General features: G+C 45.3%; 1 protein-coding gene across 9 annotated transcripts in view; it reads left to right on the forward strand.

Annotated features, from left to right (window-relative positions):
• LOC111860033 (multiple C2 and transmembrane domain-containing protein 1-like) overlaps positions 1 to 18,614 on the forward strand; it is a 139,435-nt gene that overhangs the window by 61,558 nt on the left and 59,263 nt on the right. For all 9 annotated transcript variants that reach the window (XM_023843310.2, XM_023843299.2, XM_023843336.2 and 6 more), the window contains exons 4-9: positions 6,485 to 6,564; positions 7,460 to 7,571; positions 11,899 to 11,937; positions 14,052 to 14,222; positions 14,766 to 14,896; positions 16,187 to 16,373. In XM_023843310.2, coding sequence (XP_023699078.2) covers positions 6,485 to 6,564; positions 7,460 to 7,571; positions 11,899 to 11,937; positions 14,052 to 14,222; positions 14,766 to 14,896; positions 16,187 to 16,373 — 720 coding nt within the window. The remainder of the gene's footprint in view (positions 1 to 6,484; positions 6,565 to 7,459; positions 7,572 to 11,898; positions 11,938 to 14,051; positions 14,223 to 14,765; positions 14,897 to 16,186; positions 16,374 to 18,614) is intronic.

Genomic DNA, 18,614 nt, shown 5'->3' on the forward strand with positions numbered 1-18,614 from the left:
TATCTCACACAGATGGGGAAGGTGTGTCTTCTCTGCCGATCTGTGACAGTGACAAGAGACAAAGAAGACTCTGGCATAAAGCTTGTGAAAAGTGTAACAAACAGGAGAGGCAGTGGATGCGATCCAAGGCAATTAAAACCACTCTGAGCAGCAGTGACAGGCAGGTGTCCTTCTGTCATGCTGTTATGTAGTGAATGTAGCTGGAAAACCTACAGGAAACGTATCTACCCACGAAATACGTAAGTTGCGCTAGTTTAAAAAAAAAAAAAAACACTTGAGAAAAGTGATGGCAGCAAGTCAAACGAGTCTCAAGGACAGACATAAATGTCTTGGATGCTGTGATGAAGCTGGCAGCGCGAGCTGAAATGAACATTCACAGGTTTAAATTTGTATGATTTTGTGAAGATAAAATGGGTTTCAAACAACTTTCAGAAAAAAGTTCTGCACTGAGTTCAAAAAGCTTTTTTTCCAGTGAACAGCAAAAGGGCTTCCTTGAACATAGACACTGGGCAGCAGCTTCCCAGTAGGGCTGGGATGTGTGTAGCTTAAGCATCTGTACCTGTGTCTGTAAGGATCTAAAGGCCTGTATGATGTGTGATGTTAATGTCGACACTGCATGACTGTAAATGCAGTCGGCACATCGCCGATCGTCCCCTTGGGTGAGACCATCAATAAATTACACAAAAACATTATACAAAAACTGTCGCCGGAAACAAAAGTTAGCAAGCTTTCCAGTGTTAGTGACTGAGCCTTTCCAGTGTTAGTGACTGAGCCTTTCCAGTGTTAGTGACTGAGCCTTTCCAAGATTATCTAGTGTATGTTTGAAAAAATTCATCAGTCTAAAGTTTATGTCCACTGATTTTGTAAGAGCTCTCCGAGATTAGCATGACCATTCTCGTCCTTGGTGCTGCACTCAGTCAGACAGTGTGGCACATTTGTGAGATATTTAACAAAAATAAGTGATTTGACAGCACCAGAGGCAGGGCAGACAAGGCAGGCGATTGCCCGTGGCCCTCGAGCTGGTCTGATTACATAGTATATTGCAGTGATAAATCTGCTTTATTTGTGTATTCTCCTTTTCACAATCAAGTAAAAATAAAGGAATTGTGTTTATTAAATTCCCTTTGTTGATATTATTAATTTAGATTTCACACTAAAATGACGGCCATTTTACCATATCGGGTGGGGGGTGTTGGGGGGCCCATGCAGTGTTTTGCCTGGGGCCCCCAGTGTCTCTATAGTCGCCTCTGGTCACCACTGTTTTGTGTCTGTTGGCACAACTCATGACAACACCACAAACTTCTTTGACAAACTCTGTTGTTAGATAATAACTGGTTCTATTTGTCTATAGTTCATTTTAGGTACATTTTTAACTAATTTGTTGTTTTGTCTTTATTGAAAAAATTTTAAATATCCCAATGTGAATTTTTCCAGTATCGTTCAGCCCTACTGTAGGGTTATGGGTTTGAATCCCTGGGCTGGCAGAGTAAGCACATCACCACAGGGCCCTGGAGCGCAGCCATTAAACCTGAATACTCCAGGAGTGCTGGGAGCTGCCTGACTCTGCCGTCAGACCCCAAGTTCTCCTCACTGCTGTGTCATGACCTGGCTCAAGGCCATAACAAAAGGGGCACCGTCATAACAAGTAATTACAAAACAGCCTTTATTATTTATTATTATTAAGGGTTATTAAGGATTAAAAATAACAGACAAGATGTGCCTGGCCTGTCAGTATATCAGTGTGAGAGGAAGGTGTTGGATGGACGGCTATGGAATCAGCGTGCATGTATGTAAGGACACAACAAGCCAAAAACAGCAGCTGAAATCTTTAGCTATCGTAAGGCTCCCAGGCCGATAATGCCTCCTCCCCAAGGGCACTCAATTAAGCAGCGATCAGAGACGAACCTGCGTGAAGGAGAGCGACTGATAGCAATCAGCAGCCAGCCATAGCACCGGGCCGTAACACTGTGCCATAACACCAGGCCGTAACACCGGGCCGTAACACCGTGCCATAACACCGGGCCGTAACACTGTGCCATAACACCAGGCCGTAACACCGGGCCGTAACACCGGGCTGTAACACCTACTCGCTTTGAACAAAAGTGTTTACTAAATAATTCACCTTATGAGGAGCATTTTCACGAAGCACTTTGCATGTCCCCAGAGAGTAACCCTGAGATGACAGTGACAATGAAAAACTTCCCTAGAGGGGGTCAAAAACATATGGTAATTCTGTGGGACGACAGCCCGCAGCCCCTCCTTTGGGTTGCCTCCCCAGTTTTCAGCGATGTAACTATTGTATAAATCAAGCTCAACATGATTAATAATTAAGTTTTATATGAGCTGTCGAGAATGAAAGCACGTAAATCTATACAATTTACGCAGCTCAGAGTACTATGTAGGCTACCCCTCCGGTAAATGATGGTATGTTCTACTTTGGCCCCGACTCCCCTTCCTTTCCTTTCGGCATGGCATGGCCCACGGGCTTCGAACTTCAGCGGCTGTCAGGTAACGTTAAAATATTGCTTTCTAATTATGTAGTAGAGCTGCCAGCTTTGGTCAGCTGGCTGGCTTGAGATCTTCAATACGAGAGTCTGCACACACATGCACACGCATTTACGTGTATGTAAGAGTAAACAACCCTGATGTAAACATAGTTATTAGGTAGTAAATTATGTCCTGTCTGCATTTTTGTAGGCATGGGCGACATCTAAGAAAACAATATGCGATATTTATATTTTAAAATATCGGGATGGTCAATAATACTGGGCTTGACCCCCCCCCCCCCCCACACACACACACACACACACACACAGGTTTGTAATTATATCTTTGTGCTTTGTGGGGACTCTCCAATCATTTCTATGGGGAAAATTCTAATCACAACATGACGACCTTAACCCCGACCCAGCCCCAACCTTAACCGTAAGTAATCAAACAAAATTTTTGGTTTTTTGATTGCATTCACAGATCTTTGTATGGACCTAAAAATGGTCCCCACAACGTCAAAATAATAGGTTTTTGTTACATTATGGGGGACATTTGGTCCCCACAATGTACTATATAAACAATACACACACACTCACGGACACGGCACTGTCTAAAAGTATAACCAGCAAGCCCTGGCTGGGTACTGCCATTATAACAGACATTCACATACACTGATCCCTTCGCATACCAAAAGTGTTAAAAAGTCCGTGTGTCTTTTTAAACTGCGTTGGAAACGTAGGATATGAGGCTGAACTGGAGCTGCGCATCCGGGAGCGGAGAGGAGTAGCGGCGCGGGACATAGTCACGCGACACTGATCCCTTAAGTCACGGAATAAACGCGGGATCATTATTATGATAGTCAATATAAGTACAGTGTAAATGATAATAAACATTTTATAGATTGTATGTGTATAGCTGCGCATCTGAAAGAATGTGTTCCTGTTGCAGACCCCTGCAAAATTTTCTAGATCACTGAGGCTTTCAGACTCTCACGGTCATGGAAGAAATCTTACGGCAAATCTATATTATTCTATTATAAAGCTAAAATAAGCTACATCAAAAGTGTGGGAGTCGTTTGCAAACCCTACAGACTATTTACAAGGTAATAAAACTATTACATGTAAATGCGTGTGTGTGCAGACTTATCTTGAATTGAAAATCTCATGCCAGCCAGCTGACCAAAGTTGGCGACACTGGCGGAAGCGCGCCCTCGCCTGGTCAGTACTGGGTACTACAAGTTTACATAATTCAGCACAACGTAAATTCAGGCATATGGCGGGACAGCACGGATAGGTAGGCGGGGAGATGGTCAGGTATGAGGTGGCTCAGGACAACAGCAAGTTGGAAGGGGGGGCTCAGGCAGGCAGTATCAGGCAGAAACACAGGCAGACTGATGGGATGGCAGGGAGCTCCCCTGTATCTGGACCCCAGTGGTTCAGCCCCATAAGGAGGGAGGAGATAAGGAAAGTGCATCAGCAAGTGCAGAACAGGAAGGCAGCAATGCCGGACAGCAGGGTGAATGTCATGAGGATGCCCCTGGAGGACTAGTTATGGGAGGGGGGAACAGGGGTATGGGGAACCCGTTACCGCCAAACAGGGGCATGGGGAAGCGGTTACCGCCAATCAGGAGCATGGGGAACCCGTTACTGCCAAACAGGGGCATGGGGAACCCGTTACTGCCAATCAGGGGCATGGGGAACCCCTTACCGCCAAACAGTAGCATGGGGAACCCGTTACTGCCAATCAGGAGCATGGGGAACCCCTTACCGCCAAACAGGGGCATGGGGAACCCGTTACCGCCAATCAGGAGCATGGGGAACCCCTTACTGCCAAACAGGGGCATGGGGTACCCGTTACTGCCAATCAGGAGCATGGGGAACCCGTTACTGCCAATCAGGAGCATGGAGAACCCCTTACCGCCAAACGGGGGCATGGGGAACCCGTTATCGCCAATCAGGGGCATGGGGTGAACTGCTGCCTCGAGCCAATGTCTCTCTAGGTTATATTCTTCAGCCTTTCTAACTATGTCAGGCTCTAGCTAGTTAACCCACTCACCATAACTCAGAACACTGCATAACTGTGCTATCATTCACTCATGGAGATGGCTGTCATGTTGTCTTAACATATCTCCTGCTTCTTTATACACCCCGTTTGTCAAAATACTTGCAAAACATTTTCCCTATGTACCTCACAGCATTTTTAAGGTTTAAATCCGGCCACATGTCCAGTCTCTGTGACGGCAGCTGCTTTTTGCTAAGCCGTCCGTCTCCTTTTATACTGCTCTTTGATTGTCAACAAAAACCACATGACACTAACACCCCCCCCCCCCAAACTTAATAACATGAAAAGAATAGAAGTACCACTACTGCATGTTATCACATCATTTATGTAAGTTGGGTAAACCGAAAGGTTAGACTATAAATAAATCGATTTATTTAGAATTTTGTGGGCAATGGCTCCACCTGCTGTTTATATGAGGTAATTTTTTTTTGTCATTTTGAAAGTTATTAATAGGGGTTCTATTATCCGTTTCGTTTATTGATTTTTATCTTATTGTGTTGCTTATTTTATTGCTGTTTGAACTTGGAGGGATATTTGTCATCATTAGACCAGTACCCAAAGTCTCGATATTACCTTATTAATCAATTCAAGGATAAACAGAAGTTTAAGTAGGTAGAATATTCTTGCACAGAAGAAGCACACAGGCAGTTTGTGGCATTTTCAGAGTAAGAGCAGCAGAGAAACTCCCAGTTCATGGATGTGACTGACAGGGAATCATCTGCCAATTTACTGTTCTAGCAGACAGGCATTAGCTGCCATTTCACTTACTGTATGTAACAAACAGGCATAAAAAACTAGTGTTTTACTAACATAACAAAGTCAATAAATAGCTTCTACTTTTATTATTGTAACTAACAGGCATTAATTTACTTTCAAAGTACTACTATTGCAACAAATGCAAAGTAACTGCATTTTTATTAATTCACCAAAAAGGCATTGATTAATTGGCATTTTATGTATGGAACAGTGTCTGGGATTATAACAGTGATGCATCGTCCTTCCATATGGGAGAATTGTGTTTTCGCCTGTCCCATCTTGCTCTGCATGAGGCACTCAGACAGGAGGCACTGTGAGCAGGTTTTGGGGTCTCAGTGCAGTCTCTGACTTGCGTGGGGCAATGGGGGGTCAAGGGCCTCCCTCAAGGGCCCAGAGGTGACCTCCCTCAAGGGCCCAGAGGTGACCTCCCTCAAGGGCCCAGAGGTGACCTCCCTCAAGGGTCCAGAGGTGGCCTCCCTCAAGGGCCCAGAGGTGACCTTCATTAAGGGCCCAGAGGTGACCTCCCTCAAGGGCTCAGAGGTGGCCTCCCTCAAGGGCCCAGAGGTGACCTCCCTCAAGGGCCCAGAGGTGACCTTCCTCAAGGGCCCAGAGGTGACCTTCCTCAAGGGCCCAGAGGTGGCCTCCCTCAAGGGCCCAGAGGTGACCTTCCTCAAGGGCCCAGAGGTGACCTTCCTCAAGGGCTCAGAGGTGGCCTCCCTCAAGGGCCCAGAGGTGACCTTCCTCAAGGGCTCAGAGGTGGCCTCCCTCAAGGGCCCAGAGGTGACCTCCCTCAAGGGCCCAGAGGTGACCTTCCTCAAGGGCCCAGAGGTGGCCTCCCTCAAGGGCCCAGAGGTGGCCTCGCTCAAGGGCCCAGAGGTGACCTTCCTCAAGGGCCCAGAGGTGACCTCCCTCAAGGGCCCAGAGGTGACCTTCCTCAAGGGCCCAGAGGTGACCTCCCTCAAGGGCCCAGAGGTGGCCTCCCTCAAGGGCCCAGAGGTGGCCTCGCTCAAGGGCCCAGAGGTGGCCTCGCTCAAGGGCCCAGAGGTGGCCTCGGTCTGCTGGCCAGTGGATTTCAGTGGGTGACCCTCCTATCAAGACTCAGAGCCACCACCACCCCTAATAACTGTTGTTTCCTGAATGTAACTTGCAAAGCGTGACGTTCCTTGATGTTCTGCAGGTCTTCGACTATGACTTCGGCCTTCAGGATGACTTCATGGGCTCCGCGCTCCTCTATCTGGAATCTCTGGAGCTCACCAGGTTGGCTTCCTGTCATGACTCACAGCCCCTTTCCTCTGCCTTTTCTCCCCTCTTCCACTTCAATCTTATTTTTCTGCATTTTTTCCACTCAGCTAGTCGTCATTATTCTTATTTTTTCTCGCAGGCACAATTCTGCCTATGTAGGCTGTTCTATAATATCATAAAAGGATTAGTTTTCTTCACTGTTTCTGAATTATCCAATTACACTCCAGGTTTTCCATTTGGGAGATTTACTTTTATTTGCAAAGAATGGAAGAAAAACAACAGCACACAGTAAACTTTTTAATTTTATTTATTTATTTATTTTAATCAAACATGCTTTTCAGTATGCATTTGATTGGTTAAAATTAAGCATCCCAACCCTGCAATGTATACAAATGATAATCCATCTTTCCATCCATATTGACTTTTCCATTTTCTGTTCCATTTTTCTGGTTGAGGGTTGATATTAAATGTTGGAGATGTAGTTGCTCATCTCCTTAGCCTGGCGGTAAATCACACAGCTCATAGCTCAGCTATAAAATATGCATGTTATTAATCAACACCGAATATCCCCAGGCATGATTTTAAAACATTCTTATAGAATATTTGTTTACCTGTAATTATTTCTGTACATGAAAGTTCTTCTTTTTCAGTATTCAGTATAATTTTACTGTATTGCAAGTCAGCTAGTTTGTTTTTTTTTGAAAATGCTTATATATACACAGCAGTGTCTGACAGTGGGTAATATAATGGAAAAGAACGCTGAATGCGAATGAGAAAGTCCGACGCGGGGCAGACATAAAGGTCTGTGAATTATTGTGACATATATGACATATTAATAATGAACTAGTGGGTCTATTACACCTCTAGGGGTGGAAATGGGGGTGTCACTGCTCCACTGTTGCTGCTGCAGGACACTGGATGTGACCCTGGATCTGAAGGACCCCCAGCACCCTGGACACAATTTGGGGAGCCTTCAGCTGGCTGTCACCCTGTCACCCAAGGAGGGGGACTTCCGAGAAGCCGTAAGTGTTCCCCCCTCCCCCACCCCTGGTTTCAAAAGGGCATTAAAGGTCAGAAGCTGTAAAAGTAAGTGCAAGAACTTGTTTGTTACTGAAATGTCCCTGAAAGTTTTTCATACTATTATACTGACACTGGCACTGCCAAAACAAATTGGCTTTAAAAGAGAATCTAGTGTCCATGTATGAATGAGCGTGTTTCATTCTGCTGTCATTGTGACTCCTTATCAGCACTTAGTCAGATGCCCCGAAATCGTGAGCTTACCCTTGCTTTTGGTGGGTGCTAAACTATGCAAGTGAAAATCAGGATACCCTTTTGTTGGAGAACTTATATAATGACAGTGAGTGTGACAGTATCGGTCCTCATTGGTCCTCTGAGCTGCTGCCTATCAAGCTGAACTTTACCTGATTGGTCCTCTGAACTGCCGCCTAACAAGCTGAACTGTACCTGATTGGTTCACTGAGCTGCTGCCTAACAAACCGAACTGTACCTGATTGGTCCTCTGAACTGCCACCTAACAAGCTGAACTTTACCTTATTGGTCCTCTGAGCTCCCGCCGAACAAGCTGAACTTTATCTGATTGGTCCTCTGAGCTACCGCCTAACAAGCTGAACTTTACCTGATTGGTCCTCTGAGCTGCCGCCTAACAAGCTGAACTTTACCTGATTGGTCCTCTGTGCTCCCGCCTAACAAGCTGAACTTTACCTGATTGGTCCTCTGAGCTGCCGCCTAACAAGCTGAACTTTACCTGATTGGTCCTCTGAGCTGCCGCCTAACAAGCTGAACTTTACCTGATTGGTCCTCTGAGCTGCCGCCTAACAAGCTGAACTTTACCTGATTGGTCCTCTGAGCTTACTCCTAGCAAACTTTTTTTCCTTCATTGCAGGGTCGTATCGAGAAATGAATTTCGAAATGGGATTCTGGCAAATTTCAATGGGAATTCAGACCTGTTACTTTACTACCTGCTACCATTTAGTTGCATGGTTTCAGCTACAGGGTTTGGACAATGAAACTGAAACACCAAGTTATAAACAATACAGTCATTTATTAGTCTGGTGTTGGGCCTCCCTTTGTGGCCAATGCACCATCAGATTGTCTTGGGAATGACAGATTCATGTCCTGCACAGTGGCCAGAGAGATTTGGAGCTATTCCTCTTGCTGAACAGTGTTCAGGTCACTACGTGATGCTGGTGGAGGAAAATGTGTCCTGAATCGCTCCTGCAAAACACCCCAAAGTGGCTCAGTAATATTCAGATCTGGTGACTGTACAAGCAGTGGAAGATGTTCAACTTCACTTTCATATTCACCAGTCACCAGTCCTGCTGTCCTAATACACGACATCTCCTTCAGGGTACAATGTTTGAACCATTGGGTCCACATGGTCATCCAGAATGGTTCAGTAGTCCTTGGCAGTGACACGCCCATCTAGAACAAGCAGTGGGCCTAGGGAATGCCCTGATATTGCAGCCCAAATCCTCACTGATCCTCCCCTGTACTGCACTCTGGGTTCACAACAGTCCAGGTGGTCAGCCACTTTGGGGCTTATCCACTGTAACTCTCCCAGATGTGGGGAAGACAGTGAAGGTGGACTCATCAGAGAACAATGCATGTTTCACATTATCTACAGCCCAAGATTTGCGCTGCTGCCAGCATTGAAACTGACGTTCGGCATTGGCACAAGTGACCAAAGGTTTGGCTATAGTAGTCCAACCATGAATATTGACCCTGTGGAGCTCCTGATGAACAGTTTTGGTGGAAACCTTATAGTTGAGGTGTGCATTTAATTCTGCCGTGAGTTTGGCAGCTATGGTTGTATGTTTTTTGGATACATTCCGGGTTAGTGCCCAGACGTCCCTGTCAGACAGCTTCCTCTTGCGTCCACAGTTACTCCTGTTGGATGTGGTCCATCCTTCATGGTAGTATGCCAACATTACCCTGGATATTGTGGCTCCAGGGTGTGGCTCTTGGTACACTGCAAAGACTTGCTGTCCTGGTCACAGATGCACCAATGAAAATGCACACCAACATTTTTTACTCTTTTGAGCTCTGATATGTCTCCCATTATGTTGTGTGGATTGCAATATTTTATCTACAGCTGTACTATTGCTCTGCTAATTCGACCTTCACACTCTTACTGATGGAATGCACGATCAGTGAAGACTGATCATATGTAGGCGTGAACCTCAAACGCTATTTTGAGCAGTGTTTCAGTTTCATTGTCCAACCCCTGTATGTACAGTAAGTTGCTAATCTTGTTAGCAACTATGCTTTTGGGAAACATTCCCCAGATTAGCAGGGGAGTAGTAAACAGCATTATGTGATACTGACATTGAAAAGAGGCTTCTGTACTGTTTGTAGCATACTTTTAGTTAGCTAAATAAAAATGTAATCGATATTGAATTTTAAAAAATCAAGAAGTCCAAATTCATTACAAACAATGCATTTAGGAGCTGCTCAGTTTGCTGTATGGAGTTCTTCGTAAAAATTGCATGATGAAGCTAGTATCCTAAAATTGCTTGTTGACTGAGATGCAAAATAATTACGATGTTCTTGTTACAATGCTAAAAACAAAGTTATGAGTATGCTAACGTAGTGTTACAGTTACATATGGCAAAGTAGAAAGCATACACTTTAAAACAACGATAAAAAGTACAGTTTAGTGAATATATAAATTAGTAACATAGTTGTTTATTATCATTATCAAGTATTATGTACTGCACATAATTGAATGTGCTATAATTTGTGAGAGTGGCAGCGCTGTATGTTTAGACCAGCATGACCACAGACACGTGAGTAATGTGTCGCGCTATGATGGCCATAGGAATTTCTCAGGTCCATTATAATCTTTCAGGACCACTGATATACTGTACAGTATATGTAAATGTGGTCTGTTGTTGATCGAAATGTGTGACTGCAGAGATATTGGTTCTGTATGAGCCACTGTAGTGCCTCACTGTAAACCAACCAATCAGAGTAGAGCTCATCAACATATTAAAGAGCCTACAAAAAGTGGCCTGTTTCATTCTAGGACCAAACCATTCGATTGCAAAACCACTTCTGAGCATTTTCTTGATCAAACCATGTTCATATACCTTCCGTGTAGACCAGGGGTGTCAAACTCAATCGCACAGGGGGCCAAGACTCAAAGCACACTTTAGGTTGCAGGCTGAACAGGATAAACATCTATTGATTTGACTAAAACTAAACGTTTTTTGAACATAAATATGAATCGAAACAGGCAGGATACAATATTCCAAAATAAATAAACTTAAAATAACTTATTTTGCTCTCTATAAAAATATCTCCTGTCAAAATTATACAAATTCAAAATGTGAATATGCTGCAAAAAAACCTGAAAATATAAAGCGAAAAGTTAAAATAATAACAAATTATAACATTCAATTTTCTTTGCCCTTATGCCAGCTGGTCGAATTTAAGCTACCACAGTTTAAATAGACTACATATTAGTTCATTTACGTTTCGCCCAGACTACCGACAAGTTACCCCGATAAGTCAGTAACCCCGCTTCGTAGTACAGGCCCCGGTTTTGAAAGGCTCTGTTTTCAGAGCCAACTTTTCTCTTGGCCATTGTTAGGGGCTAGCTTTAACTTGAAATTAGGGTTGTATACATCAACAGACGCTTGATTGATTTGACGTAATTGACGCGGGAATGATCGCAGGTAGCCTGTTGTGCTGCATTATGGGATTTGTAGTTTGTGTGTTATCAGCGCTTCATATCGCCGGGCCATTAAAAAAAGATACTGTATATAAAATGATCTTGCGAGCCGGGTATAACTGTACACCGGGCCAGATGTGGCCTGCGGCCCTTGAGTTTGACACATGTAGTGTAGACACTTTAGAGCAAATCGAAATACTGAAAAATACATTCTGTGGCACCTTTAGCTAACTACATATATGGTTGAGTTTGTATATACATTTTCCAGATTTAAATGTGAAAAGTTATACAAAATTAAATATATGACACGCGTCATTTGAAACTCATATCTGTTAAGTAGTCAATTCTGTATTATGTTCATGATCATTTGTCCTGTATCGCCACCCAGTGGCCGAAAATGAGATAGCATCAAAAACAAAATATGCACAGTATCACGATTTTCTGAACGATGGACATTTACCATATTGCACATAAACATTGTAGCATAAAACTTTAAGAATGCATCCGTTCTTGATACTTTAAAGACGCTTGACTGGATCAATGGCTTCTTACATTTTGCTGCTGAGGGGCTGCGATAGCGGTTAGCGGTTAGCGCTGCCGGTTGCTTGCTCCCGATTAGTGAGAACTTACAGCTACCCTGTCTCTTTGTTTTACAGCTGACGCAGTTGAGAAGAACCTGGAAAAGATCTAGCAAGGTAATCCCACCCCCCTGGGAAAAAAAGCAACTTTAACAGGGTTTGAAGTGACATACTGAGCCATACGTCAGACTCGACTCAGGTGAAATTACCCAAACCTAGATCTTATGCCCCTGCATGCTATGTTTGCACTTTATGGCAGTTATTCACACCCTAAATATAATATGGAGGTGACTATACACTGTGTAAATTCTCCTATCGGTCTGGCTCCGGTGTGAGGAAAGCCAGCCAGCGGCACGGTCCAGGTGGGGTGGTAGCTCACGATGAAGCCCGCAGCTGGGCTGGGGGCGATGGCTGTGCACGGGGGGGCGGTAGCTGTGCACGGGGGGGCTGACAGCCTCCCAGCATCGCCACATCGCCCAGCTTCCCCTGAATATTAATGTGCGCCGTCCCTAATGAACACAAGGAGGAAGAGACTTTCCTCAGTGATGACAACGGCACATAAATCATGCTATTGTGCCTTAGAAGTGCCATATGTTACAGGAGCCATTTCAGGCCCCCTCCCCTTCTGCTGATGCAGAAAGTCCGCCTCACAAACCCACAGTGTTTTTCGGTCTTCTGCTTGTGTTCCCTGCATTCTGTGATTTAAATCGGGCAAATTCGCACTCATCAGCCTCGATTTCAGATTCGGGATGCAGTGGATATGACAAATGATCGTCAGCTACAGAACAGCGGCAGGCCTGTTTAATTACCTCCGGACCCAGGGCCCTGTGGGCTGCCGATCTGCACATGGCATGGTAATAGGGAGGAGATGTGACTGTTGTGGCTGTATTAGATATTTCCCATTGTGTTAAGCAGGGGACACAAGTGGAGCGGAGCCTCATCTTTATAAGACCGAGCTCTTGGTGTTGAACAATTAGTGGAGTTTTTTGGCTTGAAAGATGCCATCCATCCATCCATTTTCTCCCGCTTATCCGAGGTCGGGTCGCGGGGGCAGCAGTCTCAGCAGGGAAACCCAGACTTCCCTCTCCCCGGCCACTTCATCCAGCTCCTCTGGGGGAATCCCGAGGCGTTCCCAGGCCAGCCGAGAGACATAGTCCCTCCAGCGTGTCCTGGGTCTTCCCCGGGGCCTCCTCCCAGTGGGACATGCCCGGAATACCTCACTAGGGAGGCGTCCAGGAGGCATCCTGACCAGATGCCCAAGCCACCTCATCTGGCTCCTCTCAATGCGGTGGAGCAGCGACTCTACTCTGAGTCCCTCCCGAATGACCGAGCTCCTCACCCTATCTCTAAGGGAGAGCCCAGCCTCCCTGCGCTGGAAACTCATTTTGGCCGCTTGCACTCGCGATCTCGTTCTTTCGGTCACTACCCATAGCTCATAACCATAGGTGAGGGTAGGAACGTAGATCGACTGGTAAATCGAGAGCTTCGCCTTTTGGCTCAGCTCCTTCTTCACCATGACAGACCGATACAGTGCCCGTATCACTGCGGACGCCGCACCGATCCGCCTGTCGACCTCCCGCTCCATCGTCCCCCCACTCTGAAAGATGTATATTTCAGATGCCGATAATGCAAATCAGATTCTGTCTTCAACTAGAGAAGGAATTTTAAAGTAGTGGAACTGTACCAATAGGTGCTATTTTCTGACTTAAGACAGAATAATAAACTTTATTCCTATAATCAGAGCTACCTTTTATACTTTAATTAATAAGCCATAATCTTGAATAAAATTATCCATTGCAACAAAAGAAGTCTTTGGTCATTTTAATTTTTCCCATTTTGGATAAAGTACTGAGTATAGAGTACAGAGATACAGTCAATGTGGTCTTTTAATAATAGCATTTTAAATGATGTATATGAAATATTGCTTAATTGAATTTCATTTTATGTATACTACAAGGTAGTTTTCAGTTCTGTGCGGTGTCTTTGGAAATACAGTGAGTTTGTTTTTTGTTTTTAAATAATAAGCAATGGAAAACTGTCAAGTTACCAAGTATTGCACTGGAAAGAGACATTGGAGCAGTAATTTAATTGGTAAGGAAGCTGTAGACTGAAGGCAAAATGGGCAGGATGTGTGGTTCACAAGCCTGTGCTGAGTGACTCGGTCACAGACATGTGTTTAATGAGGATGTGTGTGTTGGTGTGCTTGCACGCGTGCCTGTGCGTGCGTGAAGCTGCAGCACCAGAGTGTGAGGCTGTCAGAGCTGCACAAGAAGTCGCAGTTGTGGCAAGGCATCGTCAGCATCAGCCTGATTGAGGGCCGCCACCTCGCGCCCATGGACGCCAACGGCCTGAGCGACCCCTACGTCAAGTTCCGCCTGGGACACCAGAAGTACAAGAGCAAGGTGTCTGCCGCTGCTGCCGCTGCCATTTCTTTGGCCCACAGTGATGGTTGCTTTTGAATTCTAGTCACAGAAAACTTGTATGATGTTAGACATGTATCTCACTAATGTACAGAGGCTCCTCTACTTACGAATGAGATACGTTCCGAACGGCCGTTCATAACTTTAAATGTTCGTAAGTCCTTATTCAACATCATCTTAAGGGTATACGCAAGTATAAAGAACTAGGATGCTGGGAGTTCGCACGCTACGCTGCTGCGCGGCGGGAGTAGCGGCCAGAAGTCGTACTGGGCGGAATTGATGTTGCGGACAGGAAACGAGAGCCCAATGACTTACAGTCCTCTTTGTTCGTATGTCTAAAAGTTCGTAAGTTGAAAGTTCGTAAGTAGAGGAGCCTCTGTATTTAAATAAGTGCTTCTTAGCATGCTTGTTTTTTTATTCAGTAAATGAGTCTTTATTTACCCTTTGCACATAGCCATGCACACAAACAGTGAGTGTCACGTCATTGACATGCTAACACGGCATCCTTGTTCATGGCTGTAACAGACAATGACTAAAACACTGAACCCCCAGTGGAGGGAGCAGTTTGACTTCCACCTGTATGATGAGCAGGGAGGAATTGTTGACATCACCGTTTGGGACAGAGACACCAGGAAGAAGGATGACTTCATCGGCAGGTGAGTACCAAATGGGATCATGCAGTCATGTGATCTCACACTGCCTGCAGGGGGTGCTGTACATAATTTCAAGCAGCTGTTATGATTTTTAGTAAAATACCATGCAATACAGTTTATGTGAATGGATGTATTTATGATAAATAAAAAAATATGTTTATGGAATTTTTATATTTAACATGTAAAAACAAACTCAGTGATGGAAAATTTAATTAAAACAAGCATTAATATCTTCAAATAAAATGGGGGAACAAATCAGATAACTGGTATTTAGAGGAAAGCTCAATATATACATAAAAGGAATTTTAAGAAATTAAGATGTGACTTTTTTTTTTCCAGATTGAGTCTTTCGACTTGTATTGATCAACAACCGCAGAGCACATTTGATAAAAATCACCACAGTCTAAGGAGATCTGTGATCAGTTATTCGTTACGTTATTGGCTCGCTTAACTTTCTGTGTAACCAGATCAGCCTGTAGCATTGACAATAAATGTCAAAGGCAAAAATATACATCACCCCGCATGACTATTAATCTGCTCCAGTGATTAACCCCAAAGACAAACTAGGATGCTCTTCTGTCTCTCTGGAGCTAATAAATGCAACTTCTGTCATCTTCTCCATGAGCGAAGGGTCAGAAATGCATCATAAATCACAAATGCATTGTTGTCACCATGCTGCGCTTCCTGTATGAGATTGTGGCTGTCAGCTGACACTACTCTCACTCTCTGGAATAACATCCCCTGTAGAATTCACTGCCATCAAACCTCTCTACAGCCCTCTTGTGGTGAATGATTGAAAAGACAGATATCAGTCGGAATATTTCCTTATCCTTATCTAAGCTTAACACATGCTTGATGTTCAGCCCTTCTGGCTTCTCAGTGCTTTGCTTTGAGCAGATGTGTCTCCTTATAGTCAGTGAAAGATTTCAGTGGCTTATAGCAGATTGTGGAGGGGACCGAGGTATGAAACACCTCACCAGAGCTAAGATCCACGATAAAGCTTCCAGAATTCCCATAGCTGGGCCCACTTTTTCTTAACTTGTAATATGTCCAATTAAGGCCAGCTGGGATTCATTAACTGAAGCATCTGTATGCATAGGGCTGAAGATCCATCACTATGACAAAGTCACCCAAACCTGCCCTAATGTTATCAATCTTAGCTCAACTTTTACCATTTTATGAAACCAAAACTCTTTCCAAAAAGTTTGCATTTGCTTTTTAGTTGTATTGCTGTATGCTGTATTTTGAATTCTCATTTGTCAGTGGGGATTTACCGGTGTAAATGTGCGTTAGGTGCCAGGTAGACCTGTCCATGCTGAGTAAAGAGCACACTCACAAGCTAGAGCTGCCGCTGGAGGAAGGCGAGGGCACCCTGGTACTGCTGGTCACGCTGACCGCCTCCGCAGCTGTCTCCATCTCCGACATGTCCGTCAACTTCCTGGACGACCCCCACGAGCGGCATAACATTCTCAAGAGATATGTGAGTACAAGTGTGCTGCCCCCTATATGCACCCCCCAACCGGACGCAAATGCCAATAGAAACACATCAAATCGTCATTGGCCAAAATACTTGCATGTATAATATTGTATAGAGCAGATCGTCCTTTGTCCGTCATTTCTAAGAATGATTTAGAGACCCCGATTGAGGCGAACACCTTACGAGCGGAGAGTCACAATGAGGCATCGAACCAGCGATGCCAGACTAACAGTGTCACCCTCAGATTTGACAGTTTTGCACCTTTTCGCCATTTATTCTTCTTATGGCTGCAACATAACGATGCCTGTTAGTTGTTCAGTATGATAACAGGATCAAGATAACTGACAGGGAACACACACTGTAATCTAGCTGACCTGGTGATAAATTGCACAAACTTACAATCGTTCTTCTTCCTTTCTTTGAGCTGGGTTCAGTCTTTTAAAGATTTATAAGTTTTATACTTTAACTTTATGCTCATTGACAAGTACAGATAGAAGGTTGCCTCAGTGTCGCACTTTTAGGGGTGATAGAAGGTTTTTTCCAATTTTGTCAATCAGACGGCATATATGTCTACACTGTACCAAAGATGGGGCGGTGATGTAATTAACAGCTTCAGGTGATCTTCTGCTGAAGGCAGCAGGCTGAGCAGAAGACTATCAGGACCTGGTCTGGGGATTTACGCATTAATTCTCATTGATTGGTAGGGCTTTGATTAAGTGACTTCTTTTGAAAATCTGGGGCTCTCAGCCTCTCCTGAAGCAACTCTCAGCTGACTCCTGGCTGGCGGGAGAGGATGTCATTGCGGGGACCTGAACGGAGAGAAGTATGAAGCTGGGGCTCTGCTGAATGAACCCCCCCCCCCACCCCCCCATAACTCTTAGCTAATGAAACAGCCCCTAGCCAGCCCCTTGGCCTACGACGGCGGCCAGCCTTGCAGTCCAGCACAACGTCTGCAGCCTGTCGCTTTTGTCCCTCTGGAGAGCTGTCGGCCTTCAGAGACGGCACCGTGCTAAACCTCAGAGCGTCAGTGGATGTCCCCCAACACACACACCAACACGCACACACATACACACACACGCACACACACACACACACACACACTCAGAGACCTCATATCTTTGTTGGAACCGTCCATTCATTTCTATGGGGAAAACCCTTACCCCCTACCCAGCCCTAACCTTAACCATAAGTAACCAAACAAAATACTCGCATTTTTTATCGCATTTTTAGGTTTTTGACTGCATTCACAGATCTTTGTGGGGACCTGAAAAATAGTCCCCACAACGTCAAAATAACAGGTTTTTATTATATTGTGGGGGACATTTGCTCCTTATAGTGTAATATAAACATAATCCACACACACACACGGTAAGGCCATGCGACACTGCTGTGGCGCTTTCTGGGCCAGCTGCCTTGTCCACCCTGTGAAATGTCTAAGATGAATGCAGGTGTTTCTCGGCCCGTGTCCTGCTGGCATTCCACTGTAAGGATGCAGGCCTACATTCCACTGTAAGGATGCAGGCCTACATTCCACTGTAAGGATGCAGGCCTACATTCCACTGTAAGGATGCAGGCCTACATTCCACTGTAAGGATGCAGGTCTACTGCTCGTTTGCAGGGTTGTTTTGTGCCTGCGGTGCAGGCTGTTTGCTTTTTTCTGTGCCAGTTTGTGCGTGTGCGTGTCTGTGCATGAAGTCCTAATATCAGGTAACAGTCACACTTGGGACCCCTAATTGATCGCCAGTCCTCCAGCCTAACAGCGCTCAGCAAGCCTGATATCGGACGGATGACCTACATAGCGGGGCACCACTCTAATCTGCCTCCTACTGTGCGGTGGCATTACGCCTCAGTGCAGTAACCGCCGGCGTCCAGAGAGGGGAGCTCTTGCTCCAGAAAAGGAGATCCCCTCAGCCTCACGAAGCTCCGTGGGGTGAAACGGGAGGTGCGTGGGTGGGGTATGGATGGTGGGGGGTTTTGGGGGGGGGGGGGGGGGTACGGACCCTTATGTGAAGTGAAGAGGAAAGCTATTTCACCTCTCACATCTCCAGGCAGTGTCTCCCGCTCTAGAAGAGAGACACCCCCCTCCATTCTCCACAGAGGAACGGTCCATCCAGAGCCACCATTCACACGGAGGGGGCCAACCATCTGAGAACAGATGAAATGGGGAGTGGGGGGGGGGGTGTGGGGAGTCAGGAGGGCATTCATTTTCCTCCATTATTAGCATATTCCTTTTCCCTGACTGAC

This window comes from Paramormyrops kingsleyae, chromosome 7 (assembly GCF_048594095.1).
Source record: "Paramormyrops kingsleyae isolate MSU_618 chromosome 7, PKINGS_0.4, whole genome shotgun sequence".
Classification (NCBI taxonomy): domain Eukaryota; kingdom Metazoa; phylum Chordata; class Actinopteri; order Osteoglossiformes; family Mormyridae; genus Paramormyrops; species Paramormyrops kingsleyae.